A 26,504-nucleotide genomic window follows, 5' to 3' on the forward strand; every position below is an offset into this window, starting at 1 on the left:
CCCGACTTGTCCGGATACGAGAGGTTCAACTGTAATCCATAGAAAAATAGAAGAATCATCATAAAATGTACAGCACATATATAGATATTCATTTGGCCACATAAGTGATGATCAGGGTATGATACTGTAAATCAACATACATAATGTAAATCAATATGTACATAATGCACTTGTAAGTCAGCTTGCATTTGCATTGCTGCTCAGTTAATTAAATTGACGGCTGTTAAAAAGATTTCCTTGGGACAGGCAGTTTTAAATATCAAAATTTCATATAATAACCAAACAAATAAGATGTATAGGGATAATAAATGATAATTTTTAGACTTTATTTCTTAACTCTTTATGTGCCATGGTGGAAATCCCCTGTGTGCCACGTTATTCTGAGACACGAAGGTAGTCATGCTTTGAGAAAGAACTCTGTTTTTCCGATTTGTATAACTTCTACAAATTTCTGTTCAGATGGGCATAATAGTAGGCAAAGTCAAAGAGGAATGGCAAGCTTTGTTACGATGTAAATTGTATGACGAATCTATTTTCAATTTTTCTTTTGAATGACCAGTTTCTACATTACTGTAAAGGCATGACTTTTGCACATAAAACCGTGACAGAAACTTAGAATGTACAAGCAAATCTAGTTGGGAACATCGCTTGATAGTCGACCACCACATAGAATGCAAGTGGTATATGAGTGGAACAAAAGCACAAGAAACGCTTTTATTGTGCCGCAGGATTAGCAGTAATTAGCGGTTTATCGATCGGTCTTGGCGGCTTTGTTTGTTGAGCAGAATATGCGAAGTTGGCACGCCGTCGACTGAGCCGGACGTGCAAACGTGGCACATAAAGAGTTAATAAGGGGAGTGTACTGTATACACATATTTGATATGCAAGGGCCAGTGAGAAATAGTTTGATGATAAATTCCACTTTTTAGATAGTAAATAATTTCTTATGATGCCGCTATCATTTAATCTGTCTGTTTGTTCATCTAGGCTTTTTGCTTGTAGTACACGTTGTCTCCACTTATATTTGCTTTCTTTTTCAAAGGACCAAGGAAGAGTAGCCTGGTGAATGATGATGCAGGTATGTTGGATTATTTCCTTTTCTCCTTTCTCCGTGGTATAACATGATACGATAATATTGTGATGTGTAATATAGCAGATATTCCTATTATATGTTTTTGGCCCAGTGGTGTGTTTTTCTCTTTCTCTGTCTACATTTTTTTATTTTATTTATCTATTTTTTTACACACATGTACTGTGACAATTCATGTGCATACAATGTATACATCTCATGTCAGGTTATGTATGTCTGTATGTATATAGGCCTAAGTACAAGTATGTATAGCGTTTGTATATATATTTAAGTTTGTATGTTTTTTGCAGCTATGAATGTATGTATGTTTGTACAAGATGTATGTCTGTTTCATAGTAGGGCCTACAAAGTTGTATGCTGTACTATGTCTGAGTGTTAGCAGCTATACATTCTTTTTTTCCTAGATTGATTTGCTTGAATTTGCTGCATTGTGCACACATAACAAAATGATTACAGTACTTTTGATACATCAGTTTTATGGCAGGCTGCCTTTGAAAAAAATGATGAACAATGTTTATCATGTGATCACATAAAAGAACATGAAAACTGGTAAACAAACACTGTGCTGGAGGATTATTACCAAATGAAGCATTCGCTTTTTAAAAGAATTTTGAGCTTCTTACTACTATCTTTCTCTTGCCACTCATGTAGCAATTGTGTCTCAATCTACTATCTGCAAACTGTTTTATGTCCCAATCTCTCCATTCGCCGTATGTATCTATTATTGTCCCCGCCGAACGAGTTCGAGCAGGGGACTATGAAACGGGCTCCGTACGTGTGTGTGTCTGTGCGTCCGTCCGTGTGTCCGTCCGTGTGTGCGTCCGTGTATGATCAAAATGTTCAATTTGCTACTTCTCTGTCATTTGTGAGCCAATTTTGATTCTGTTTGCTTTATATGATAGCACTACATGGGAGCTTTGAAACTTCTACACAAAATTTCAGTTGTGACCTTTGACCTTGACCTTTGACCTATATTGTACATTTTGCTACAAAATGCTACTTCTTCGCCATTTCTAACCCGATTTAGATTCCGTTTGCTTGAAGTGATGGCACTAGGTGAGGGCTTCAAAACTTCTACACAGAATTTTGACCTTTGACTTCTTTGACGTTTAACCTTGATTTTTGACCTATATTGTACATTGGCTACAAAATGCTACTCCTTTGCCATTTCTAACCCGATTTCGATTCCGTTTGCTTTATGTGATGGCACTAGGTGAGGGCTTCAAAACTTCTACACAGAATTTTGACCTTTGACTTCTTTGACCTTTGACCTTGATTTTTGACCTGTATTGTACATTTTGCTATAAAATGCTACTCCTTCGCCATTTCTAACCCAATTTCGATTCCGTTTGCTTTATGTGATGGCACTAGGTGAGGGCTTCAAAACTTCTACACAGAATTTTGACCTTTGACTTCTTTGACCTTTGACCTTGATTTTTTACCTGTATTGTACATTTTGCTACAAAATGCTACTTCTTCGCCATTTCTAACCAGATTTCGATTCCGTTTGCTTTATGTGATGGCACTAGGTGAGGGCTTCAAAACTTCTACACAGAATTTTGACCTTTAATTTCTTTGACCTTTGACCTTGATTTTTTACCTATATGGTACATTTTGCTACAAAATGCTACTTCCGGCGGGGACATATATTACGCATCGCGTAATTTCTACTTTTCCATGTTTTTCTTCTTTTATTTCCTGTGTATTTGTTCACCATGAAGGAGCAAGGAAGAACAGTCTGGGCAAGGATGATACGTGTATGTGTGAGCAGTGTGGCAAGCGTGGCCTCTCCACAGAGTTCTGCAAGTCGGGACGATTCTGCTCACAGTCCTGTGTTGGAGCCTATGCTAGCAAGTGAGTTCCAGATCACGCCCATCTGTAGACGCATTCGTGTAATACTTTTGAAGCTTGTTGGGCCAAGTAAATAGAGTATTAGTTTCTTGTCCCAACTTTTTGAAAAAAGAAGATAAGAGCACTTTTTTTTTCCCTTTTCCAAAAAAGCAGTTGTTTTTTTTTTTGGTTTTTTTTCCTGGATTTAAAAGTGGCTGATCCATTGCACAATGCCATTTGAGTTATCTTATTTCCAGTTATATTTAAGTATGGTACAATATGTAGGCTGTGCATGTGCAAGGCCCAATGGCTGGAAAATAAATCAAAATTCAATCTTTTTTATCATTCAGAATAAAGCAGCAAAAATTGATGGGGGCAGGGTTGAGAAACTAGGACCTTTTTTTTTTTACTTGGCTGTATTTGAACTTTATGGGGGCTTTTACACAGAAAACGCATAAACAATGTAGCCTCATAAAGTTAATGTCTTGCCCTGCCTGTTCTATATCATTGATGTTTGTACTATTTTTCGTTTTGTTTTGTTTTATTCTAGACAAGGTGCCCTAAAGAAGAATTCCATTAAAGAGGCCATTGCCATAGCCTCGAACAATGCTGGAGCCAAGAAAAAGGGACCCAAGAGGAAGATGACACTGCCCTCGTCTGGCAAAGTATGTCCAGTCATATTTTCGTATATTGACTCTTTAGACAATGCAAGAGCAGCTTTTGTGAAACTTTTATCATTCCTTCTTCAGCAAACAAATGATCTATACAAAATGAATCGTCACATTTCTGGGAGCGCAAAAGCTTTGTGCCATAATAAATTACTTTTGTGACAAATCTTTTTATCTGTGTAATTTGTCAACTTCAAGGTCATTTCAAAGTTAGTACCTCACAGTGTTAATGTTGTAAAATTAATATGCACCTCTTATTGGTGTTGTAACACAGCATTACACAGTTCATAAAGCCAGAATTGTTCCTTTCTAATGTGTATTATGGTAGCACTGTTTAGAGATTGTCATGAAATATACTCAGGGATGATATTCACTATGAATAAAGTTATTTTTCTGTTGTTCTTTTTTTGTCTCTTCAGCCAGGATCATAATGACACACATGCTGTCAATTCCCTCCACCTTCCAAAAAAGTATTGGTTTGGATATGCCAGAGACTCCAACCCAAAGTACCTTCTGATCTGGAGATTCTCCCGCCTGAAACCCCTAGCAAACGGGAGACTCAAAGTTGATGTGTGCGAAGCGCGAAATTCCCAGGGTTCTAGATGCTCTCTGGTGCTATCTAAGGCTTATTATTTCAACATACGATAGAAATATGTAAGAAATCCTCTCCAACGGGAGACAAAGAGCCAGGGCGGGAGAAATTAAATCTCAAACGGGAGAACGGGAGATTTTGCAAAAATGGGTTTTCGGCGGGAGATCTCCCGTCGAAAACGGGAGAGTTGGAGTCTCTGATATGCTGGGTAAAAACCTGTCTGACTTGGTTTCAGTTGCAAAAGGTTGTTAGTGTTACTAAAGTCCTTCACAAAAGACATCACATCCTTTTCTTTTCTAACAAGTGATGTTCTGTCGCTCATCTGTCAAATCATTTCAGATTTCTCCCATTGCCCGTCTCCATGGTGATCTGAAGATGACCATCAACATGAAGTCTCCCGACAAGACTACAGGCAAAGGTAAAAGAGTAAAGTGAATAAGGTTTGTAAGTGTAGACTAGGCACAGATTCAATCTGAAGCTTCCAGTTTCGCTTGGCAATCTGTGTTGTAAAAAGAGTGCTAATAGATTATGGGATTGATACCATTTGTAAGTCATGGGCTGGCATTGTGTTGAAGGTATGAACAATCAGTTGTGATTATTCATCAAATGTCTGGCCCAGATGGTATGATTTTTTAGTTCTCCTTGCATTGTGTGTGAAAGTAGCTTGATGAATGAGACATGACTACTGGTATTAGACACTGATCAGGCTCATTAAGCGTTAAGGGTTTGAATATGTATTATACACTGTATCTGTCTTCATGCCTTTGTCGATTACTTCGGGAAAATAGATAGTAGTCATTCTGCCTCATATCTTAGTTCTTTGATTCCTGAAGAATAACATGCCGATTTTCTGTCAAAAACATGTAAAAATTTGAAATATCTGTCCCAAATACCAGTAACTTCTCACACTTTTGTACAATCTATTGGTGGGGAAACATCAGGTTTACTGCTCTGTAGATAGTAGTATGCATTTTCTTCTGCTTCATTTGTTAGGTAAAAGAAGAGGATTTCAGTGGACCAGTTACCTTGAGCAGGAATCAGCCATAGCTGCTCCTGTAAAGCTCTTCAAGACAGTGAGTTTGTTTGTTTGTTTGTTTTGTTTGTTTGTGGTTTTTTTTGCCCCCCCCCCCATGACTGCTGTGAATGCTGTCTTCACACTGAAATTGCTTGATGGCAAATTACTGTACAAGCTGACATCTTCATTTACAAATATTTTTCCATGAATTGCTACGCATTGATCATTTTCGTATGTTGTTAATTTTTCGGTTGGGAGGGTCTAGTAATCGTTACCTCACCTTTCATGAAGTGAATAAGAATGGCCGACAAGTGACCATACTAGTACTGGGTGTTTTTTACAAATTGGTGATTCCCTGCACATAAAATAAGAAATGTGCTCAGCACTTGAAGTCGATTTCCCATGATAACAAAGAGTGGAAAAACAACATCAAGATTTTATTAAATTGTAATAGAAAATGAATTTTGATAAGTCAAATAATTTTTTTTTATACCAATGTCATGTGATTTTTGTTTGTTTGGTTTGTTTATTTACCAGCCCTTCCCAACCAGTAAGAATCTGTTCAAGGTCGGCATGAAGCTGGAGGGCATTGACCCCAAACACCCATCCCTCTTCTGCGTGCTGACGGTGATGGAGATCCGTGGTTACCGTCTCCGCCTCCACTTTGATGGCTACTCAGAGTGCTACGACTTCTGGGTCAACGCCGACTCTCCAGACATCCTTCCCGCTGGATGGTGTGAAAAGACCGGACACAGGCTCCTCCCACCCAAAGGTGAGACCCCTCCCTCATCTAGCCTTGTCCAGCCTTTCTAGCTCTTGGCTTCTCCTTGTGGTCCCTCCCTCCCTCATGCAGTCCTGCCCCACCACCTCCTAGCTCCTCCCTCTGGAACCTCTCTACTTCCTAGACCCTCCTTCTGCCCACTCTCCACCTCTTAGCCCCTCTCTCTGGGCCATCTCTACTTCTTAGCCCCTCCTTCTGATCCCTCTCCACCTCTTAGCCCCTCCCTCTGATCCCTCTCTACTTCTTAGCCCCTCCCTCTGGTCCATCTCTACCTCTTAGCCCCTCCCTCTGGTCCATCTCTACCTCCTAGCCCCTCCCTCTGGTCCATCTCTACCTTTTAGCCCCTCCCTCTGGTCCATCTTTACCTCTCAGCCTCTCCCTCTTGGCCCTCTGTCCCTCCTCTTGTCCCACCTTCCCCATATCCCAGCCTCTCTCTGGGGTACAGACCTGTGGAAATTAAAGGACCTGTGTAAAATACCTGTTTACACCAGTATGCATTCAGGATACACTCTCACACATACACACCTATAAACACACTTACGGGGCTTCCACTTTAACTTGTTTAAAAATTCTAGAATTTGTGCAATTGGTAATTAGTACATTCGCACCTTGGTCACTGTCTTCAGTATCCCTCAAGAGTTGACCCTTTTCACATGATTCATGGTCTGATAGACCGTAATAGTTCAGCAGGCATAAACTGTTTGTGCAACTTAGTATAAATAGTTCACAGATAGCAGTAATTTACAATGTATTTCTGCTAAGATCTCTGTCTTCATTTTATGTACTCTAAACGCATTTGTGAATGCATAATTACCATAATCCCATATTCATGCTGTATGTACATTTGTAGTGTGCTGTTCCTGTGAATTTGATTTCTGTTTATCTTGTCAGGGCTGCTAACTCTGCTAGACACTGAGTAGGGTTGCAAGATGATATTCATCACTACCTTCCCTGTCATTTTAATAGAGTGTCGGAATTTAATTCAGCACTGTGACTTGATGTTCATTCATATTTGACCTTGTGTGCCAGTGGTGTATGAGGGATGCCATCGTTGCAAAGGAATAATCATGAGCCTGAATGTTTTCTTTCTCCAGGATTTGCAGCAGATTTCAGTTGGAATGCGTACCTGAAAATGACAAGATCCACCTCGGCCCCAAAGCATCTTTTCAGCAACTATGAAAACGTGAGTTGATCCATGTTGTGTACTGTGCCTTTGAAAGAATTTATAAAGTTTGGAGTATGGTATATTGTGTTGACAAAAAGACTATGGCCGAATTCACCAAAACTATGGTCTTTGTCCATGGTTTAAACCATGGACAAAGACCGTAGTTTTGTATCTGGCGCCAAGTGTCGCATGGCCTATTTCGTTATGAAATCAGTCATTTCATCAACGAAATTGGCCATGCGACACTTGGCGCCCCATACAAAACTACAGTCTTTGTCCATGGTTTAAACCACGGACAAAGATTGTACCACCTTCGTGAATTCGGGCCTATGAGTGCGGAATGTTAATATTAAAAATACACATCATGTTCAGGTTTTGGTCAAATGATGTTTTAGTTAATGTGAAATCAGAAACTTTTGCCAATTTTACGAGGAGCTAAGATTTGTGAAAGTAAAATGCAGGTGAAGGTATTTGTCTACACAATGCAGGGAATGCCTGTGGACATTCATGGAATTTCATGCAGCAAAAAACCTGTTGGCTCCAATTCGTGACAATTTCATGCTGCAAATGTTTCTGGTTTCCATGACATCAAATGATATGAGAAGTAAAAGCATGTGAGCGATGAAAAATGTGATGAAGATCATAACGAACTGGAGTGTTAAAGGTTATTAATTCCGAATTCCAATGATCGCAATGGCATTCATCAAATGTACTATTGATGCGAGTAACTTGCACCTGATGATGCTAACCATCTGGTTGTCTTTGCCATGTGGGATGTGTAGGAAACAGTGACACCCCAGGGCTTCCGTAAGGGGATGAGGCTGGAGGCCGTGGATCGCAAGAATCCCACCCTCATCTGTGTCGCCACGGTTACCGACATCATGGACAACCGCTTCCTCATCCACTTTGACGCCTGGGAGGACACGTACGACTACTGGTGCGACGCGACGTCACCATACATCCACCCTGTTGGCTGGTGTGAGGAGAATGGTTTGGCCCTGACCCCGCCCAATGGTAGGTTCATCGCCATAGCAACACTTCTGTCATCAAGACTTTAGATGCATTTAAAGGGATGGTATAATATTGGTTGAGGTGAGGATTCAGCCTTAAACTTTTTGTGAGATACTTAGAAACCACCCTATGAAATATTGTAAAGAGCATATCGGTCTTAGAGGAATTCAAAGTTTATTTGATGAAAATTGGTTTTGAAATGGCTGAGATATCATAAAACAAAGTAAAACAGAGCTATCCTACAATGTAATAAACTGTTGGTCCCACCTTTTATTGGGATCGCTTTGTTTTGGTTATGTAAAAAAGTATAATGATAGTCATGTACATGATTTGTAAAGTGGCGTAAAATCATTGTGTGGCATAAAATCATAGTGTGGCATTTATTTCCATCTTCACCGATTACTGAGAATGGATATGTCTGTACTGTTTGGTGTGCTACACGTATCTCTCTGTCAACCCACATAGATTACCCTGACCTTGAGAACTTCACCTGGTCAGATTATTTGGCCAAGGCCAAGTCAGTGGCTGTGCCCACCAGAGCATTCAAACCGGTGAGTAGAAAGTTATGTGAATTTACTGTCATACATACAGTCCGACCTCAATTATTTAGCCCTCTCTTATGCGGACTTCTCTATTAATCTGGAAGTCAAATAAAAAAAAGAAAAAAAGAAGTGATTTCAACCACCATTATAACTTTGCAAAACTCATACAATTTACATGTGATATTCCCAACAGAAACATGTTATGAATTTTACAGTACTATATTAGATGTGATTTTCGCAAGGGTTAAATTTTCGTGAATGTCACAAATGACTGTTGGACTGCAAATTTAACAACACACAAAAATGTCCCCATGAGCTACACTAATATTGCATTTCCAATAGCCTCGGTGTCAGTTCATGAAAATGTCCCTGACTTGCTCATCTGCGAAAATATCTGTAGTGAAAATAACAGCTTATACAATAAAATGTTTCAATTTAATGACTCTTATTTTAAGTAGGCTAGTGTGGTATCATATATTGCACAAGTAGCATATCATACATCACCTGATCGTCACTTTTTTGTATCAATACCACATGTAATGTGATGCACGGAATACATACTACCAGCATCATGTAATGAATACAGCTGTTGTGTCATCTTTGGTCCTCCAAACATCAACCAAAACACCACAGCTTGCATAAATTATACTATACTGTTCTGGTGTATACTTCCTACTGAAAAGCTACCACTGGGTCAGCAGCATACTTGATACATAAACATGGTTCCTCTCATTTTTGGCTAAATCACTTTTTAAGTGCAGATGGACGCCAGTTCCGACTTGGCCTGATAGCAGAGGTCGGACTGTATATAGGCATATGTATTTTTATTCTTTTTTCTTTTTTTTTCAATGGAGCCTGAGTAAACTAAAAATAAAGCAACAACAAAGAAGTAGAAGTTGTATATGTAGTCCATCATCAAAACAAGATTTATCTAGATATGTATGAAATAAATCTAGTTACCAAAACAGGACATTTGTTCAACGCTTGCTTTCGGATTTGCTTATTTCTATATCCATTACTTTTTGTTACTTACTTATTCAGCTGTTTAGTCATTAGTAGCAGTTTATCTTTTACCTTTCTGTCCTTCATCCCTGTACAAGGTAATCATCACCACCACTGTAAAGCTGGTATCTCACTGAGCGGCGAACGTTTGTGAACGTAGCGAATTTGAGATTCGCCAACTTTTCTGACGAATGTTTGCAAAAAATCAAAGTTCGCTTCTGCCATTAGTGACAGTTAGCGACTTTTAGCGATGTTTAGCGACAATTAGCAACACTTTAGCGAATGTTTGCGAAAGTGTTTGCGAACACAGGTGGCGACTATTAGCGAATGTTAGCAAATGTTAGCGACAATTTTGCAAATGTTAGCGACAATTTTGCAAATGCTAGCGACAGTTTTGCAAATATTAGCAACTGTTTGCAAATCCTTTGCGACAATTTTGCGAATGTTCTTGAACCTAGAAAAGTACCAGGCGATTTTGTATAGTAAGACCCATAAAACGACATAAAACCTTCCACTGAATTCAGATCTCTTGTGACAACCGTTCAAGATGGATTTCCAGGATATGGAAATAAATCTCTGCCAAGAAGAGGCTCAAGGTGTTGCTATATATCCTTGAAGAGCTGCTTTGTCAGGCTGCTGCTACAGCTATTCTCTCTAAAAAAGAAAGAGTGAAAATGTTCACTCTTGAAGAAGTGAACAACAGAAAAGAGAGAGTTTCAAGTGAAATTAGAGTGATTTTGGAGTGAAAATGTTCATTTTCACTCATTTTGGAGTGACCTCAGGGATCACTCCTAGATTTTCGAGTGATCCCTGAGGTCACTCCAAAATGAGTGAAAATAGATATTTTCACTCAAAATTCACTCCAATTTCACTCAAAACTCACTCTTTTCTGTAATTCACTCCTTTAAGAGTGAACATTTTCACTCTTTCTTTTTTAGAGAGTAATTGTGCAGCGTAAAAGAAATAAAATAAAGAAAAACAAGAAAGGAAGAAGAAAAGAAAGAGAGTCAGAGAGTGCTTGTTGCAGAGGACAGACTTTGGTCAATATGAAAAGCTTTTGAAGCAATTACAATCATGATGGAGATGTCAAGAGCTTCAAGAACTTTCTTAGAGTGGAACCTTGTCTGTTTCAGAAGCTTTTATATAGGAACCATGTGGTTACTTGTTCGCTAGCAGTGGCGAATCATATAAAAATGTTAGCGACACCGTATTACGACCGTTTGCGAATTCTTACGAGTGTTTTGCGAATGTTTGCGAATGTTTGCAACTGTTAGCGAAAATACAAATTCGCAAAGGTTCGCAAAGAAATTTTGAACATGTTCAAAATTTCTTTGCGACAAGAAAAACTGTTTGCGACAATAAAAACCGTTTGCGAACTTTCTTGCGAATGTTAACGAACCTTTTGCAACCGTTTACGAACCCTGGCGAATTCCCAAATTCGCTACGTTCGCAAACGTTCGCCGCTCAGTGAGATACCCCCTTAAGCATTAATGACATTTTTCTTTTGTTTGTTTTTTCATCCATATCTAATTTTTATACCCCCGCCAAACGAAGTTTGAAGGGGGTATATAGGAATCAGCGGACGGTCGGGCGGGCGGGCGGGCGGGCGGTCGGGCGGTCGGTCCGTTGCAAATCTTGCGTCGCGAACTACTTCCTCAGTTTTCAACCGATTCCCATAAAACTTGGCACAGATGTGTGCCTTGGGTTGTAGATGTGCAAGACGTATTTTTTGACAGTACCCAAAAGTATGTTGCCATGGTAACGGCATATTATGGGCAAAAATGGGTACAAATCTTGCGTCGCGAACTCCTCCCACAGTTTTTGATCAATTTTTATGAAATTAAGTACAGATGTTCATCTGAATATGTTAATGTGCAAGACACATATTTCCGCAGTGGCAAAAAGTGCGTTGCCATGGTAACGGCATGTTATTGGTAAAATATAGGGCAAAATGCTTCATGGCAAAACTGCCTCATCAGTGTTCTTCCAATTCTCATGGAATTCATATTGAATGTTTGTCTTAGGATATAGGTCAGCATGACACATTTCTTGACAGTGACAAAAAGTATGTTGCCATGGTAACAGCTCACATATTATGAGCCAAAATGATGGAAAATTTTGTGTTGCAAACTACTTCCTCAGTTTTTGCCCAATTTCCATGAAACTTGGTACAGATGTGTGCCTTTGGTTGTAGATGTGCAAGACGCATTTTTCGACAGTACCCGAAAGTACTTTGCCATGGTAACGGCATATTAATGGCGGCATATTAATGGCAGAAGATCAAGGAAAGATCTTGCGGATTTAACTACTTCCTCAGTTTTTTGACCAAAGCTTATGAAATGTTGTTTTGACCAAAGCTTATGAAATGTTGTTTGGCGGGGGTATAACCAGTCGCTGTAGCGACATTTCTAGTTTTATTAGTGCTTTGTGTTTTGCATTTTTTGTTTCCAGTTTAGCCAAAGTTGAGAGTACATCATAGTTCCAAACATTTTCAGACTATTTTGAGATTTGTGTCAGCATCTGTTCTGTTGTCAGCTTCATTTCATGGATATATTTGTATGTGGAAAGGTGTGTTAAGTTTGAATTTTCCTTTCACATCTTAAAACAGCGCCCTCCTTTGGCCTTTGAAGTGGGTATGAAGCTGGAGTGTGTGGACAGGAGAAACCCCTCCCTCATCAGGGTTGCCACGGTAGCAGACGTGGAGGAATACCGGATACTGGTGAGTGCTGGTTCAGATGTGAAAAATGCAGTGTAAACAGGAGTTATTAGCAACCAAGAAGCATTAGCAGAGATACCAACTGATGTTACTTTTTTTTTCTTGCAGTATGTTATATTGTTTTTTGCCAAAAATAATGCAAGTTTCATGGAAAACAATGTTTTCCCCAACTTTTATTACACACATGCCTATTACTGGAAAGGTAGAAATATTATTTTTCTAGAAAATATGCCTTTTCAGCCCTGAGATTACTGCAGTGCTGTTAACAAGGTTGGCTTTGCTTCATTAGTATTAATTAGCATTGTATCATTTTGTCAGAAATTTCTTTAAAAAAACATTTCCCTGAAAACTTCTTTGGTGCTTTGTTTTTCTATGGAAAAGCGAGGCTTTTTGAGACATACCACAAGGATAAGCCGTAAGTTTTGTTTATAACTAAATATTTAAGTAGATTTTATCAAAGCTAACAAGGTTTGAGAAATTTTTTTTTTTTTTAATCCAAATTGTATCATAAATCTTATCAATAACTGTGTTTGTCAGACCCCTTGGTTTTCCCTAACCAGCCTTCCCCCACAATGCGCTGGGTAATTTACCATTTGCAGCATGCTCCTGGCACTGCACAAAATATAAAATTCTGCATTAAGAATTAGGAGGTTCTCATTAAAGGAAGTTGCTTTTCTTTTGGATATATGACTGAGATTAAGAAAAATGAAAACAAAAACAAAAACAAGGAGGAGAAATTATTCACTTTTCATAACTCATAAGCTCTAGAAAAATATAAAGGCAGTAGCTCATAAAGGGAAATGAAACCCAAATATACTTGTGGATTAAGTGAATGCAGCGATATTGGTAGAACACACCAGCAAAGTTTATGAAACTCAGATAATCTGTTCAAAAGTTACAAGTTTTTACAATTTTGGTGTAGACATTGCTGGATGAGAAGACCATTATAGTTTGTGGTGTCACGCATGGACAACAAAGTGAAGAAAATATACAAAGAGAATTTCACAAAATGTCATTTCCTATGTGGAGAACACATTCCCTCTGATTTGTAACTGATATAATCACATTAAGGATAATAATTATTATTCCCCCTGCTTTATGAAGGAGGTAAATCAAGTGCTCTTTCATATTACTAGAGAAGTGAATATATGTTGACTTTTCTTTATATCTTCTGTATATCATTCTTCATGTGTGACATAAACTGTAGTAGTCTTCCCTTCCATTGATGGCTTCACCAAAACTTTTAAAATTCATAAATTTTGAAAGGATTGTCTGGTTATCCTCAAACTCTCACTTATGTGTTCTACTAACATTGCAGCATTCAATCAATCCACATGCATACTTGGGTTTGATTCCGAATCCCCTTTAACCCTAAAGGGGCCGGGCTTTTTTGGCTATGCTCAGATTGGTGGTGCGATCGCGATGAAATTTTGCATGCGTGAGACCCGCGTCATAATCTACAAGATTGTGTCATGAGATTTTTTGAAACAATCAATTTCTAATTTTAATTAAGTAATTATGCAAATTAAGCTCAAGATGATATTTTAGCCTTATTAAAAGCATTGAGAGTCTAATTTTTGATCTGTAAATCTGTTTTAGCATATTCAACAATTTTACATCCCAAAAACTTACAAAACTCATTTCAATTCTTATGTATTTTATTGTTTTCAGAATTTCTTACGTATTTCCTTGTTTTTCAACTTTTGTTTTTTCTTTGTTTTTTCATTGGAAATTGTCACTGACCACTTTTCTACCATAATTAGCACAAAATTAATCATTGAAAGTGTTTAATTGTAAAAATAATCAGGTTTTTGTGACTTTCCTGACAGAGCACTGTTTTCCATAGGAAATGTACACAAAATCACAAAATTGGGCCCGTTTTGGGGCGACATTCCGTTACAAAAATGGGCGTGGCTTCGCAAAAGTATGCGCGGACGTTGCAAATTTGGTCTCAAAAGTTGCGCGAGACTTGAACGAAGAAAGTCAAGAAGCCTCGCGACGAGGCCTTCTTGCGTTACAGAATTATGGCGCGAAACGTCGAGGGGGGGGTGGAATCCCCCCCCCCCCCCCGGCCCTTTTAGGGTTAGCCCATTGAGGACAAGCTGTTTTTGCTATAACACACATTTCCCATAGATACCTGCCCGAGTATACTCTTGACTAGTCTTCAACAGGTTAAGCTCTTTTCCCCACCTTTTCATATCTGCTTAAGATTCACTTTGATGGTTGGGACAGTGTGTACGACTACTGGGTTGACGATGACAATCCCGACATTCATCCCGTTGGCTGGTGCGCCAAGACTTCTCATCTCCTCGTCTTGCCCATTAACCCTCTTGGTGCTGATTCAGCGACGTAAGTTTGCTTGATCTAACCCCAGTTTGAAGGTAAAATCTTGATAGAATTTTTTTTTCTCCCCATCATTTGGTTGCTAGGTGTTGCAACATGAATTTTTAGCTCACCTGAGCCAAAGGCTCAAGTGAGCTATTGCGATCGCCCTTCGTCCGGCGTCCGTCGTGCGTCGTGCGTCGTGCGTCGTCCGTCGTCCGTCGTCCGTCGTCCGTCGTCCGTCGTCCGTCGTGCGTCGTGCGTAAACTTTTTACATTTTCATCTTCTTCTTGAAAACCCCAAGACCGATTTTCATCAAACTTGGCAGGTAGCATCCCTAGGGGGTTAGGAACTCAATTTGTTAAAATGGGCACCATGCCCCACCCAGGGGGCCCCCAGGGGGGCCCAAACCCCCCAAAATTAAGGAATCTGTAAAAATCTTCTTCTCTAGAACCAGAAGTGATAGAGCTAAGTTAATACTATGAGTTAGTACATTGATGACTGTAGTTTCAAGTTTGTTCATGGCAGAATCAGGGGTGCCCCCCTTGGGACCCAGGGGAGGGGGGTGGGGAAGGGTTCTAATGGGGCCTAAATTGTACATTTTCATCTTCTTCTTGAGAACCCCACGACCCATTTTCACCAAACTTGGCAGGTAGCATCCCTAGGGGGTTAGGATCTCAATTTGTTAAAATGGGCACCATGACCCACCCAGGGGGCCCCCAGGGGGCCCAAACCCCCCAAAATTAAGGAATCCGCAAAAATCTTCTTCTCTAGAACCAGAAGTGATAGAGCTAGGTTAATACTATGAGTTAGTACATTGATGACTGTAGTTTCAAGTTTGTTCATGGCAGAATCAGGGGTGCCCCCCTTGGGACCCAGGGGAGGGGGGGGGGGGTGAGGAGGGGTCCTAATGGGGCCTAAATTGTACATTTTTATCTTCTTCTTGAGAACCCCATGACCCATTTTCACCAAACTTGGCAGGTAGCATCCCTAGGGGGTTAGGATCTCAATTTGTTAAAATGGGCACCATGCCCCGCCCAGGGGGCCCCCAGGGGGCCCAAACCCCCAAAATGAAGGAATCTTTAAAAATCTTCTCTAGAATCAGAAGTCATAGAGCTGAGATAATACTATGAGTGAGTACATTAATGACTGTAGTTTCAAGTTTGTTCATAGGAGATCCAGGGATGCCCCTCTTGGGGGTAGGGGGAGGGGGGTTGGTTGGAAGGGTCCAAATGGGGGCCTGAATTGTACATTTTCATCTTCTTCCTGAAAACCTCATGATGGATTTTTGTCAAACTTGGCAGGTAGCATCCCTAGGGGTCAGGATCTCAATTTATCAAACTGGGCACCATGCCCCACCCAGAGGGCCCCAGGGGGCCCCAATCCCCCCAAATTAAGGAATTTTAAAAAAATTGGGCCCTTATTGTACATTTTCATCTTCCACTTGAGAATGCCTGGTCAAATTTTGGTAGAGCTGTGAATAATTTAGATTAGTGACTGCATGAAAGGTGAACTTGCGATACTCAGGTGAGCGCTAGACCCGTGGGTCTCTTGTTTTTTTTCAATTTTCTTCTTTGCATGGTGTTTTATTTTAAGAATATTCGTGAGATTTGTCCTGTATTACATTTTGTTGATTAACTCCCCTTGATACACTTCAGATGTCTTGGCTGTTGTTGTTTTTTCTCTCTTTTTTTTGGGGGGGGGGGGGGGGTGGAGGGTTCTTGAATCAAATATCAAATTTTGAAGTCACAAACCAATTCAACTGAATTGTCTGTTTGCTGCATTTACTCTTCCCTCACAGTTCATCTGGTTGCCCTACCCCAGGTTGCAATGGAGTTGGCCACATAAAGGGTGCCAAGTACACAGGACATCACAGGTATACTGTAAAACCAGAAATGTTTACATGCATTTTAATTTCAAGAATTTCCTGAAAGCCAAGATTCACAAAATATATGCATTGAATGCCAGTGGCAATTTGCAAAAATTTTATGCTGCAAAACAGGCCGTCGGCCCCAATCCACGAAAATTTCATGCCGCTAAAATATCTTGCTTTACAGTACAATAACATTTTCATCCATGTCTGTTCTCGCCATGATTGTTCTCTCTGCATCATTACTTTTTAATCTTTTTTTTTTAAAAATCAGATGTCAATGTAAAATTATTTAGTGTTTCAGACCATCAGATAAGAAATCTAAAAAAGAAATGATTTTCCTGATTGTCTGTGCATAGTTTCTATTAACAATCTGTTCAGTATTTCAGTGAATATGTTATGTAATTTTTTCCTGCAACTTTTCTTTCCACAGTGCATTTGGTTGCCCATACTCTCAGATGAACATGACCAAGGAGACCGCCCTCAATGACAGACTATTGCCAGGCAGGGGATCAGCGAACGTAGACAAGTGTCCGTCATCTCCCATCCTAACTGAACCAAAGTAAGGCCAATATCAGAACAGGCTATGCAATGGGTATCATACAAGTCTTTTTCTGTGGAGAAGGACTATGCTGTCTCATGAATGATAAATGTGTGTGTTTGTTTGTCTGTTTGTTCGCTTGTTTGACTGATACAAGGAGGAAAGGTCAGTCGTATTAAAACAACCCCCCCAAAAAAAAAACAGTGTAGTAAAAGATCGCTAACAAAACCTGGTAAAAGGTGTCCTCGATTGGTAGAAGGTAACAGAAAAATAAAAGTTTAAAGGCGATGATGACTGAAAAAGATGTGATAGAGACCGGTGGAGGAGGAGCTTAGGAATGTTTGCTTGATGGAGGACTTGAGGTAGAGAGGTGGCAAGGTGTGAGAGTGAGGTAAATCCTGCCACCCCTGTTATTGGGGGACAAACCTGGATCAAAAATGGATGATGTAATAATGCATAAGACCCCCTCCCACCCTTCTTTGTTTCAGTGAGCAATTCTGTGTAAAATAGTCCATGTCTTATTCTACTGCATTAAATGAGTTCTAGACTGAGTGTGATTGTACTTATATATTGCTTTGATATAATTATACAAGTACTCTTTTTATAATAATTTAAATACATAATGCATATGTATACATAAGGATATAGTTTCATACCTCAAAAACTATCATCACTCCACATCCTTTTACTCTTGTTGATGACTTCATTGCCTGTATGTCATGTACTTTCAGTAACATGAAATGCACATCAGTTTAGATATAAAGAGTGTGTTCGCAGATGGCTTATACTATTAAGCCCCATTTGTAAACAATTTAAAGTAAGTCCATCATCACAGCAGAACAGATCATTTCCATTGATACCTTAAACGAACAACCCATATTCGTGTAGATATGACAGAAAATATTCAAATTTTTCCTATTATATAATGGTTTATTTTTTAGCAGCCTAATTTGCCAACATCTCAAATCGATAAGAGCGGAGTTATCGTATTCTGGGATATCAAACTCTTATCATTTTGAGTGCCTCAATCTGACCCCATGTCAAGGGTTCCCATTCAATGGAACATGTTTCCACTTTCAATATCAAATTAAATCACTTCCATACATGCAAATTACTTTGCAGGTGTCCCACCCCAGGCTGTGATGGTTCTGGCCACATAACCGGGAAGTACACCGCCCACCACAAACTCTCTGGTTGCCCACTTGCCGAGAAGAATCAGAACAAGGTCGCCAGCAAGGAAGGAGTGCACAGGAGCCACCAGAGAGGGCGTCCTCCTCTGGCATCCAAGGGGATGGGCCTCGGAAGGGGCAAGAAAAAGTGAGGAAAGATTCCTGTAGAATGCATGGTCCTAAATGATTGTTTGATTTTTGTGCTCAAAAGAGATCCTGAAAACAAGGTACCAAATTGAATTAAAACAAAATATAAGATATTGCACAGTGTCGAACAATTCTTAATGTGTATTAAATTCCATTTGTAATTAGTAGTCATGGAGTCAGGTTTTCATGACAAATTTGATTGTTTTCTCAAGCATGTTAAAAAATATCATCATATGATACTTAATGCGCCATGTATTTAGCGAGTCTAATTTTCTGGGAATCAGGACTTCCTTACGATTTCGCAAGTGGTAGTGGTTAAATTCATGGAGTGGGGCAATGGGCAGGTCAGAATTGATATTTTTGTGTGTTATGTTTTGAAATTTGCAAATAGCGCCCAACTCGCAAAATTCGTGAAAATAAAACCCCTGCAAAAATATATGGCATTTATAATACTGAATTAAATTAGACCATTCTTGAATACCAGCTGCTCCAGTATCATGATATGAATAGACACTGAGCCCCATATGATACAGTGTATATGGTGTAAGGGATAAGAATGTGATGATTTGTTTTGTGAATTATATGACTCATTCTCTCATCCCCTCTCTCCCCAGACACAAAGTACTCACAAACCCAGGGAAGCAGAACAAGCCTGAAACGCAAGGTAAAACATTGATATTGCTTTTCACAAGTTTTCTCTTGTAGTCTCCAGGCTGTCCAAGCAGGAGGGCTGTCTGTGTGGCCTGTATATACATTGTACAGCGTGCACACATTAATGTGTTAATTTGAAAGAGTGTGGAATTATTCAGTTGCTCAACATATAGTCTAAAACGAGGCCAAAATAGTGCATGTCAACCTTTCTCTTTCAAAATTATTGATGTACCATGCATTTGACTTGTGTGTGGTATTTAAAAAGAAAAATGCCGTGGTACGTCTAATCTACCCCCCAAAAAACATCATCAACAACAACAAACAAACAAACAAATAATGTATGCAATATTGAATATCATGCTGAATAAGTATGTCCAAAAAAAAAGGAGGGAAAAAGTGTGGTTATTATCTGTTACTGTGATGCTGATCAATCAAAGAAAGTGAAAAGTGAGGATTGCTGTAGCGGGTTTCTTTCTCTTCATTTTTAGGGAACAAATTGTAGATTACAGCTCAAGAGTATCAAATTATCATTGCACATGACAATTGTTATTCTTGTAATATGATGAATAACAGAAAAACTGTATTATACATGGCAGCAAAGACTTGTTGCGCAGGTGCTTTTTTAGACAAGCAGTACACTCACTCATAATCTGGGCCCCATTTCATAAAAAGTTGATATGATAGCAACTCTTGCTGGAATGGCAATTGTCATGGTAATGACAAGAATCCAGCTTCCTGATTGGCTGTTGCTATGGGAAGTTGCCATTCCAGCAAGAGTTGATATCCTAACATCTTTTATGGAATGGGATCCTGATAGAATCTCTTTGTTTTCCTCCATTTTAAATTGTTTCAGACGGGCAGCCAAACCTGCAGACCCAGCTTCACCAGTCTGTTTTCATGTCGGCCATGTCGCCCCACCCCGCCAAGGACTTGCCCCTCTGCTGGGAGCAGCACTCCAAGCTGTTGCCGGGCGTGGCTGGTCTCTCAGCCAGCACTGTCGCCAAGTGGACCATGGACGAGGTGGCCGACTTTGTCCGCAAGCTGCCCGGCTGCCAGGACCATGCATCCAAGTTTGCAGAGGAGGTTCGTAGTTTTACTCTTTCTTTCTTTTCAAGTGATGCCTGATACAGCGCACTCCCGTTATAACGAACGCAGATATAATGATATTTCTGTATCAAAGAAGTAAAGATTCAGATCCTAAAATTATTATCTGAATATCTTTGTATAATTTATTTGTTCAGTTATAATGAAGATTCAATGTAACAAAAGAAAACTGCTGGTCCCGAGGACTTTGGTGAAACAGGAGTTGCCTGTACAAATAAACAAGTGAAGCATGGAAACTGATTTCACAAGAGTTGAGTCAGAAAGAAATTCTGATTAAATCTTATAACTGTCAGTAATTTCATCAACGTTTGTGCAATATAAACCTGGCGATTAAAGATAATTGTCAGTGCTTGAAACTTCAATAAAATTCATGAACATTCTTATTCTTTGTTAAAAATCATTGAATGAAAGAGGCATATTTGAACCAATGCTCAAGATTTGTGGAATTGTGATGGAGGATACCAGAGGTAACACTATGTGTGGCTCATAAAGGAATTCATTTCACAGGTTCTTAATGTTAACCTTATCCTCCTCCTCCTCTTTGTATTATAATCATTATTTTCATATTTTTTTTCAGATATACAATAATGTACTTCCTCATCTCTTCTCGTTCCTATACTGTCATTTTCATTATTATCGTGATGTTAGAATAAAGCGAATGTTTGACACATGGTGAATTCTTCATCCTTACAGCAAATAGACGGGGAAGCATTCCTCTTGCTGACACAGAACGACATCGTCAAGATCATGAGCATCAAACTCGGGCCAGCGCTGAAAATTTACAACGCCATCCTCATCCTGAAAAACTCGGAAGAAAGCTGAGAGGCCTTTGCTGGACCCAGTTAGAAACGAGATGGGGAAAGTCATCTTTTTTCCTTTTTTTTTTTTTCACGAGACAAGTAATACAGACAGAAAAATGACTGACTGCTGCACCTAGAGGATTCTCACTGATAGTCATGTTTTCTTATGCTGGAAAATGTTTGTGACCGAGCTGATCATTACCGCTGAAATAAGGAGGATCATTCCCATTTCTGACAAACAAGCTGAGCGTAAGGATCATGGGAGGCGATATAATCCTGTATTCTGGCAGAAGACCAATGAAGAGACGTTTGTTCATACGATGCAGTGTACATGTGATGAAAACTATACACAACCACACAAACATGCAGGTATGTCCATGTGTGTTTGTGTAGATTGTCAATACGGACTTTGCGATTGCGTCGTTGCCGAAAGCAGTCAACATATCCTGTGAGAGGGCGTCGCCATTCAGTTTGAAATGGCTTTAATTGTACTAGAAGCCATTGTGATATCACTCGTACGTAGGTCATGTCGTCGTGTGCGTCAAAACAAAGTTGGGCAAACTGACGGTGAGCAGTGTTTCATTTTGCCAGGGTCACCTGTGAAAAGCAGGGTTAGCGTGGCTGAAAATCGGACACTCGGCACTTGATACATGCATGCACAGTACTTGTACGAGACAGTCACCAGAGCCGGCGACTATGTGGCTGCAGAAATTGAAAAGTCTGTAATGTCTTCTCTCGCACACACTGACTGTGTGCACCCTCTTAATAGGGAGGACACCACTCACTTGTGCATGTATGGAATGAAGTATGTAAGGTGACTAGGGTGTCAGTACCACGCGGGGACGCTTGTCTCAGTGCTGCACCGGCTTCAATTATCAGCCGTCTTCATAGTGACTGTCAAATAAACGTCCACGTGAGGAAGGTCTCTGAAAGTGCATCGCGGAAAGGCAGGGTCAAAGGAGAAAGGATCTGACCACTAGATGTAGTATTTACAAAATGTAGGCCCTACATGTATATGCTTTTTTTACTTGGACAGGACCAATAGTACATGTACATGCCAAGTCTAAATGTGATATAAGAATATCAACTCAAACTGCCGAAAGCATTCAAGGCAGTTATTAATGCATCAAAGAAAGTCCAGAAGAAAGAGTTAGGCATGTGATGCAGCAAATTTTCTGAGAATGCCAAGTGCATGCACTTCCATTTGGAAAGAACCAATGTCACACATAGGGTTCTATTGTGATATGCAAGTGTGGAAAACATTGGAAGCAGCTCAAGAATGTAGCAAAGGAGGTTAAGATGATTGGGCTAGACATGGGATGCTGCGAATAAGCCAGTTCGTAATTAGCTCATGTACACATTGGTACAAATGACCTTTCTTTTTTTCAGTTGGTTAGGCACTTCACCGTTTTCAAAGCGGCATAATGCATAAGTTTGCCCGACGTAACAATTTATGGAATTCATGTTCAAACAAAGAATGAACTTGCGTTGAGATCAGGTGATCAGAATACTCCATCAGTTGACAGTTTAGCAGGCATCCATTTCATTGTTTTGTATCGAATGCAATAGCAGCCTATTTCCTTTTATATTGCGAAATACAATTGTACCATTCTTGCTGTCAGGTGGATGTGCTGGCAAGCACCATTTAGATAAGGATCACATGAATAATCATATGATTATTATCGCATCACAGATGCTTATCTCAGTGAATTTACAAACCAAAATGCCTATTGGTACAAATGACCTTTTTCTGCTCATGCGCAAAGTGGATTTACGAACTGGTCTATTTCCTAGGCAATAATGTGCATTCTCTGTTCAATGAGGAAAGGCCCAACATCACCTGCAGGGCCATGGTGTGATTTAAAACGTCAAACTGCTAGATGCATTCAAAGGGGCAGAAGAATGTGAAGGCAAAGACAATCTGTACAACTCAAGTATTTTGGCTCCTTTTGGTACACATTTCCTTCCTGTTGTATTGGGTTGGATGGATTTGCCGATGTCAGTTTTAGCGTAGGGCTGGAACGTGTTGCAAGTTTTGCAGCTGGTACCAGACATTGTCCGTGTATGACTTAATGTTATTCCTTTGTCACTAGAAATGACATTTTAGGGAATGAAGGCAATTAGACCTGCAGTTGTTCCAAAATGAATGAAAATATACTTACACTGCCAAATATAAAAAAAGGGAAAAAAGTTTTATAATTGGTTATTAGATTAATCAGAAGTAGTGATGCAAAGCACACAACTTGAATCTCAGTGTACTACATGGTATACATGTATCTTGGACTGTAAAGCTCGAGTAGGTGTAGTGGACTTTTTTTACAATGAAATCTTGGACCAGTCTCTCGACTCGTATCAAAATTTTGTTATATCAGGGTTTGAAAAGTAAAATACGCACAAAAAAAATATCAAACTTAGAGGCAAGAAAATTACTCTGTTATAGGAAGAGTTTATTGTAACAAGTTTTCTTTGTAAGAAGAGTCCACCATATCGCTGTAAAATGATCTATTCTTACAGTATATCTTGGCTGCAAGACGTCTGTAATCTCCATGACAGAGGAAGAGCAAAATAATCCTCTTATATACAAGAATACGTCATTTTAGAAAATTGTTGGACAATGATTGTGATATTTGCAAAGAGGGAAAGAAAAAAACCCTGTCAATAGCTGAATAGCTTTTATTGGTGTCATGAATAGATCTGAGGGGGCATTGGTTGATTTATCAGTGGAAATGTCAACACTTTTCTCAATTCTGAGATATGTATCTAGTACAACTGGTCTAGCAACCAAGTTATTGCTTTTAAGTGGCTGTAGAAAGGGGTCAAAGTGCTTTTGGTATTTGGTTACAAAATAAGGATATTAGACCACCTCCATAAAAAAAAAAGAAAACAAACACCAAATTATGCCACCAATGTTTCCAGGGCACATTGAATCTCTAATGAACCATGTCCCCATTCAAGAATTCATTCCAGTCATAAAGAGAGCCTGGGATATCCGGTGAATGCACAAAGCTATCATTTCTTTATACCAAACTGGGTATGCTACATAGATGTGGAATACCTTCAAAAGAGGTAATACACTTAATGTGAAACTAGGTTCCGAGTTGATTCTAATAGAGTACTGGTAACACCAAATTAAACAGTTGGAGGTTAATGATGATCAGACTGTAATATTATTTAGGTTTAACATATAGTCACTAATTGGTATTGTCGGTCACAATTGTGTAATAATATGCAAATAAGTTGAGGTAATGTCCCCGTGAAACAAGTTGTTTTGATTTTCACTGTAACTGCTTTGGAGATGGTTCACTTATGTGGTCTATTGTCTTTTAAAAAAAGCTTTGAAGTGAAACATTTACAATGGGCACTTTTGAAAGGTTCTGTAATTACTTTGCAAGTAATGCTTATTCTTTTCTTTTTTTTAACGTACAACGTACATGCATATTATGAATTCTGAGCATTTCAGAATTTTTTTAGAATACTTGAGAGTCTGCAGATTGCAGTTTCTGTAAGAGGGAAAAATAAGCTGCATCGGAGTAAGTTCTTCACAGATCTAGTTACTAGTGCTGTTACTAGTTTATGCTTGTTTACGTACTTTGACATTTATGAATATTGAGTCCATGTTAGCTCTGCAGCATATTCAATATTTCTATTAAGGTGTTTTTCACCTTGTGATACAAAAGTAGATATGGGAAACAAAAATGTATTGGAATACTGATCTATTCAGTGTTTTGAGCCCATTTGTTGAAGGATGTGTTGCATTTTGTTGTACATACATACACCTGATGCTCATGTGTATATATGCATTGTACTACGGGTAAACAATGACTTGTTACAGGTTGTGTGAAATGCAAATTCATCGCACATATTTGTTTATCTCTGTTCGCTCCATACCTTTACAAACACTATTAAAGTAACGTTCAGGTTTTGATACTTGAAACTTCAAGGTATATCCTATATTTGTTTATTTTCATTTTGATACTTGCAAAGTGTACCAACAGAGAATTGCGCTGATGACAATTAGATTCCACGCAACAATCTAATTGTCATACCCTCTATTTGAAAGCAGTAAGAATCACATGCACACATATTACACTGCTCTTTTCAATGGCAAATGCACAGATGGATTTTGTATTGAATTGACAGATTTTTGCAAAGTGATGTTTCACATGGTAAATTTTTGAGTGCTCTAAATCAGCCTGTTATCAGATTATCTTTAGCATGTACTTGCATTTACTTGCACAAGTACAGTGTACTTTCTTCTCGTAAATAAAATTCAGAAGTAGTGTTGTTGTTGTTTTTTTTCCTCTCTCTCCTTTTCTTCATGAAATAGGGCAAGGACCCATTTCATTTTCTGAACAGTTCTGAAAGTAATGCAAGTAACAGAAGCGGATCTAGAGGGGGGGGGGGGGGGGGTTGGGGGGGTTGCAACCCCCCCCCCCAAAAAAAAAAAAAAAAAAATCCGGGAAAATGCAACTAAATTGTACAAATTTTCATGGGGGGGTTAATTTGGCAATGACCTCTATACCAAAAATAGTGGTGTTTTAGATGCAAGAAAACGCCAGTTTCACACACAGATTTTCAAAAATGTTTCCTACTGTGGGAGGGGGGACACTCCCCTCCCCCCCCTCGCTCGCGTCGCTACGCTCCCTCGCATACCGCCCCCAACCCCCCCCCTTTATAAAAAGCTAGATCCGCCCCTGAGTAACAAAAATTAACAACTGCAGTTACCAGAGTAACCACTGAAATACTTGCAGCTGATTGGCTGCTGACATGCTACAACCATGGAAACTGCAACACAGCTTTGTGTTGCTATATTGAGCAATTAATGTACAGCTGCTTATTGAAATGGGATCCTGAGTGAACTGCCGACTCAAAGGTTGAAGTCCGAAAGTTCTTACTCTATACCCCCGTTCCCCCCCCCCCCCCCCCCCCCTTGTTGTCGCAAACGACAGGATAAAAACGGATTTTATGTTGTGAAATAAGTGTGTAAGTATTTACGAGCAGCATAACAACCTCGCAAGTTGCGTAGATTCATGATCCATTTGAACATCTCAGTAAGCTGGGCATCTTTACTGTAGCCAGAGTTTTGACAGGTGGCTGTAGGGAATAGAGCAAGTCTGTTCAAAGCTGAATAGGTACTCTTGTAGGCCTATACACTGAAAGATATGGCTCATGTACAATAACCACATGCTGAATATAGCGTGCAGGCCTGGCGTTGCCCATTTGTATTCTGTGAGATACTTGTTATTTAATGAATGCAGCTGCCAATAGCAGCTTGTCTTGTTTTATACTGATTAAAGACACTGCTTTGTCATGACATTCATGATGAAAGTCGAAATCCTGGTCTCCTGTACTTGAATTTTCTCATGAAACTGTGTCAAGTGTGTGTGTTGTGTGTCTTTCGTAAAAGTTTTTGCCGAGTTGTTGCTCTATTAAACCGGTGGATATGTTTTTTCCAGAGTTGTGTAATAATTGTCAAATCATTTCCAAA

The 26,504-nt window shown here is 39.4% G+C and overlaps 1 protein-coding gene across 1 annotated transcript in view; it reads left to right on the forward strand.

Annotated features, from left to right (window-relative positions):
• Positions 1-21,390, forward strand: part of LOC139735422 (lethal(3)malignant brain tumor-like protein 4) — a 50,581-nt gene extending 29,191 nt beyond the window's left edge. The window contains exons 6-23 of the mRNA XM_071646175.1: positions 1,043-1,078; positions 2,812-2,944; positions 3,471-3,585; positions 4,520-4,598; positions 5,174-5,253; positions 5,733-5,967; positions 7,071-7,159; positions 7,924-8,155; positions 8,618-8,703; positions 12,305-12,415; positions 14,622-14,756; positions 15,263-15,270; positions 16,536-16,610; positions 17,038-17,166; positions 18,268-18,462; positions 19,076-19,125; positions 19,966-20,195; positions 20,910-21,390. Coding sequence (XP_071502276.1) covers positions 1,043-1,078; positions 2,812-2,944; positions 3,471-3,585; positions 4,520-4,598; positions 5,174-5,253; positions 5,733-5,967; positions 7,071-7,159; positions 7,924-8,155; positions 8,618-8,703; positions 12,305-12,415; positions 14,622-14,756; positions 15,263-15,270; positions 16,536-16,610; positions 17,038-17,166; positions 18,268-18,462; positions 19,076-19,125; positions 19,966-20,195; positions 20,910-21,038 — 2,147 coding nt within the window. The 3' untranslated portion in view covers positions 21,039-21,390. The remainder of the gene's footprint in view (positions 1-1,042; positions 1,079-2,811; positions 2,945-3,470; positions 3,586-4,519; positions 4,599-5,173; positions 5,254-5,732; positions 5,968-7,070; positions 7,160-7,923; positions 8,156-8,617; positions 8,704-12,304; positions 12,416-14,621; positions 14,757-15,262; positions 15,271-16,535; positions 16,611-17,037; positions 17,167-18,267; positions 18,463-19,075; positions 19,126-19,965; positions 20,196-20,909) is intronic.
• Positions 21,391-26,504: the final 5,114 nt, after the last annotated feature.

Source organism: Diadema antillarum, unplaced genomic scaffold (genome assembly GCF_040938485.1).
Source record: "Diadema antillarum isolate AM-2024a unplaced genomic scaffold, OU_Dant_1.0 seq00000577_RagTag, whole genome shotgun sequence".
Lineage (NCBI taxonomy): Eukaryota > Metazoa > Echinodermata > Echinoidea > Diadematoida > Diadematidae > Diadema > Diadema antillarum.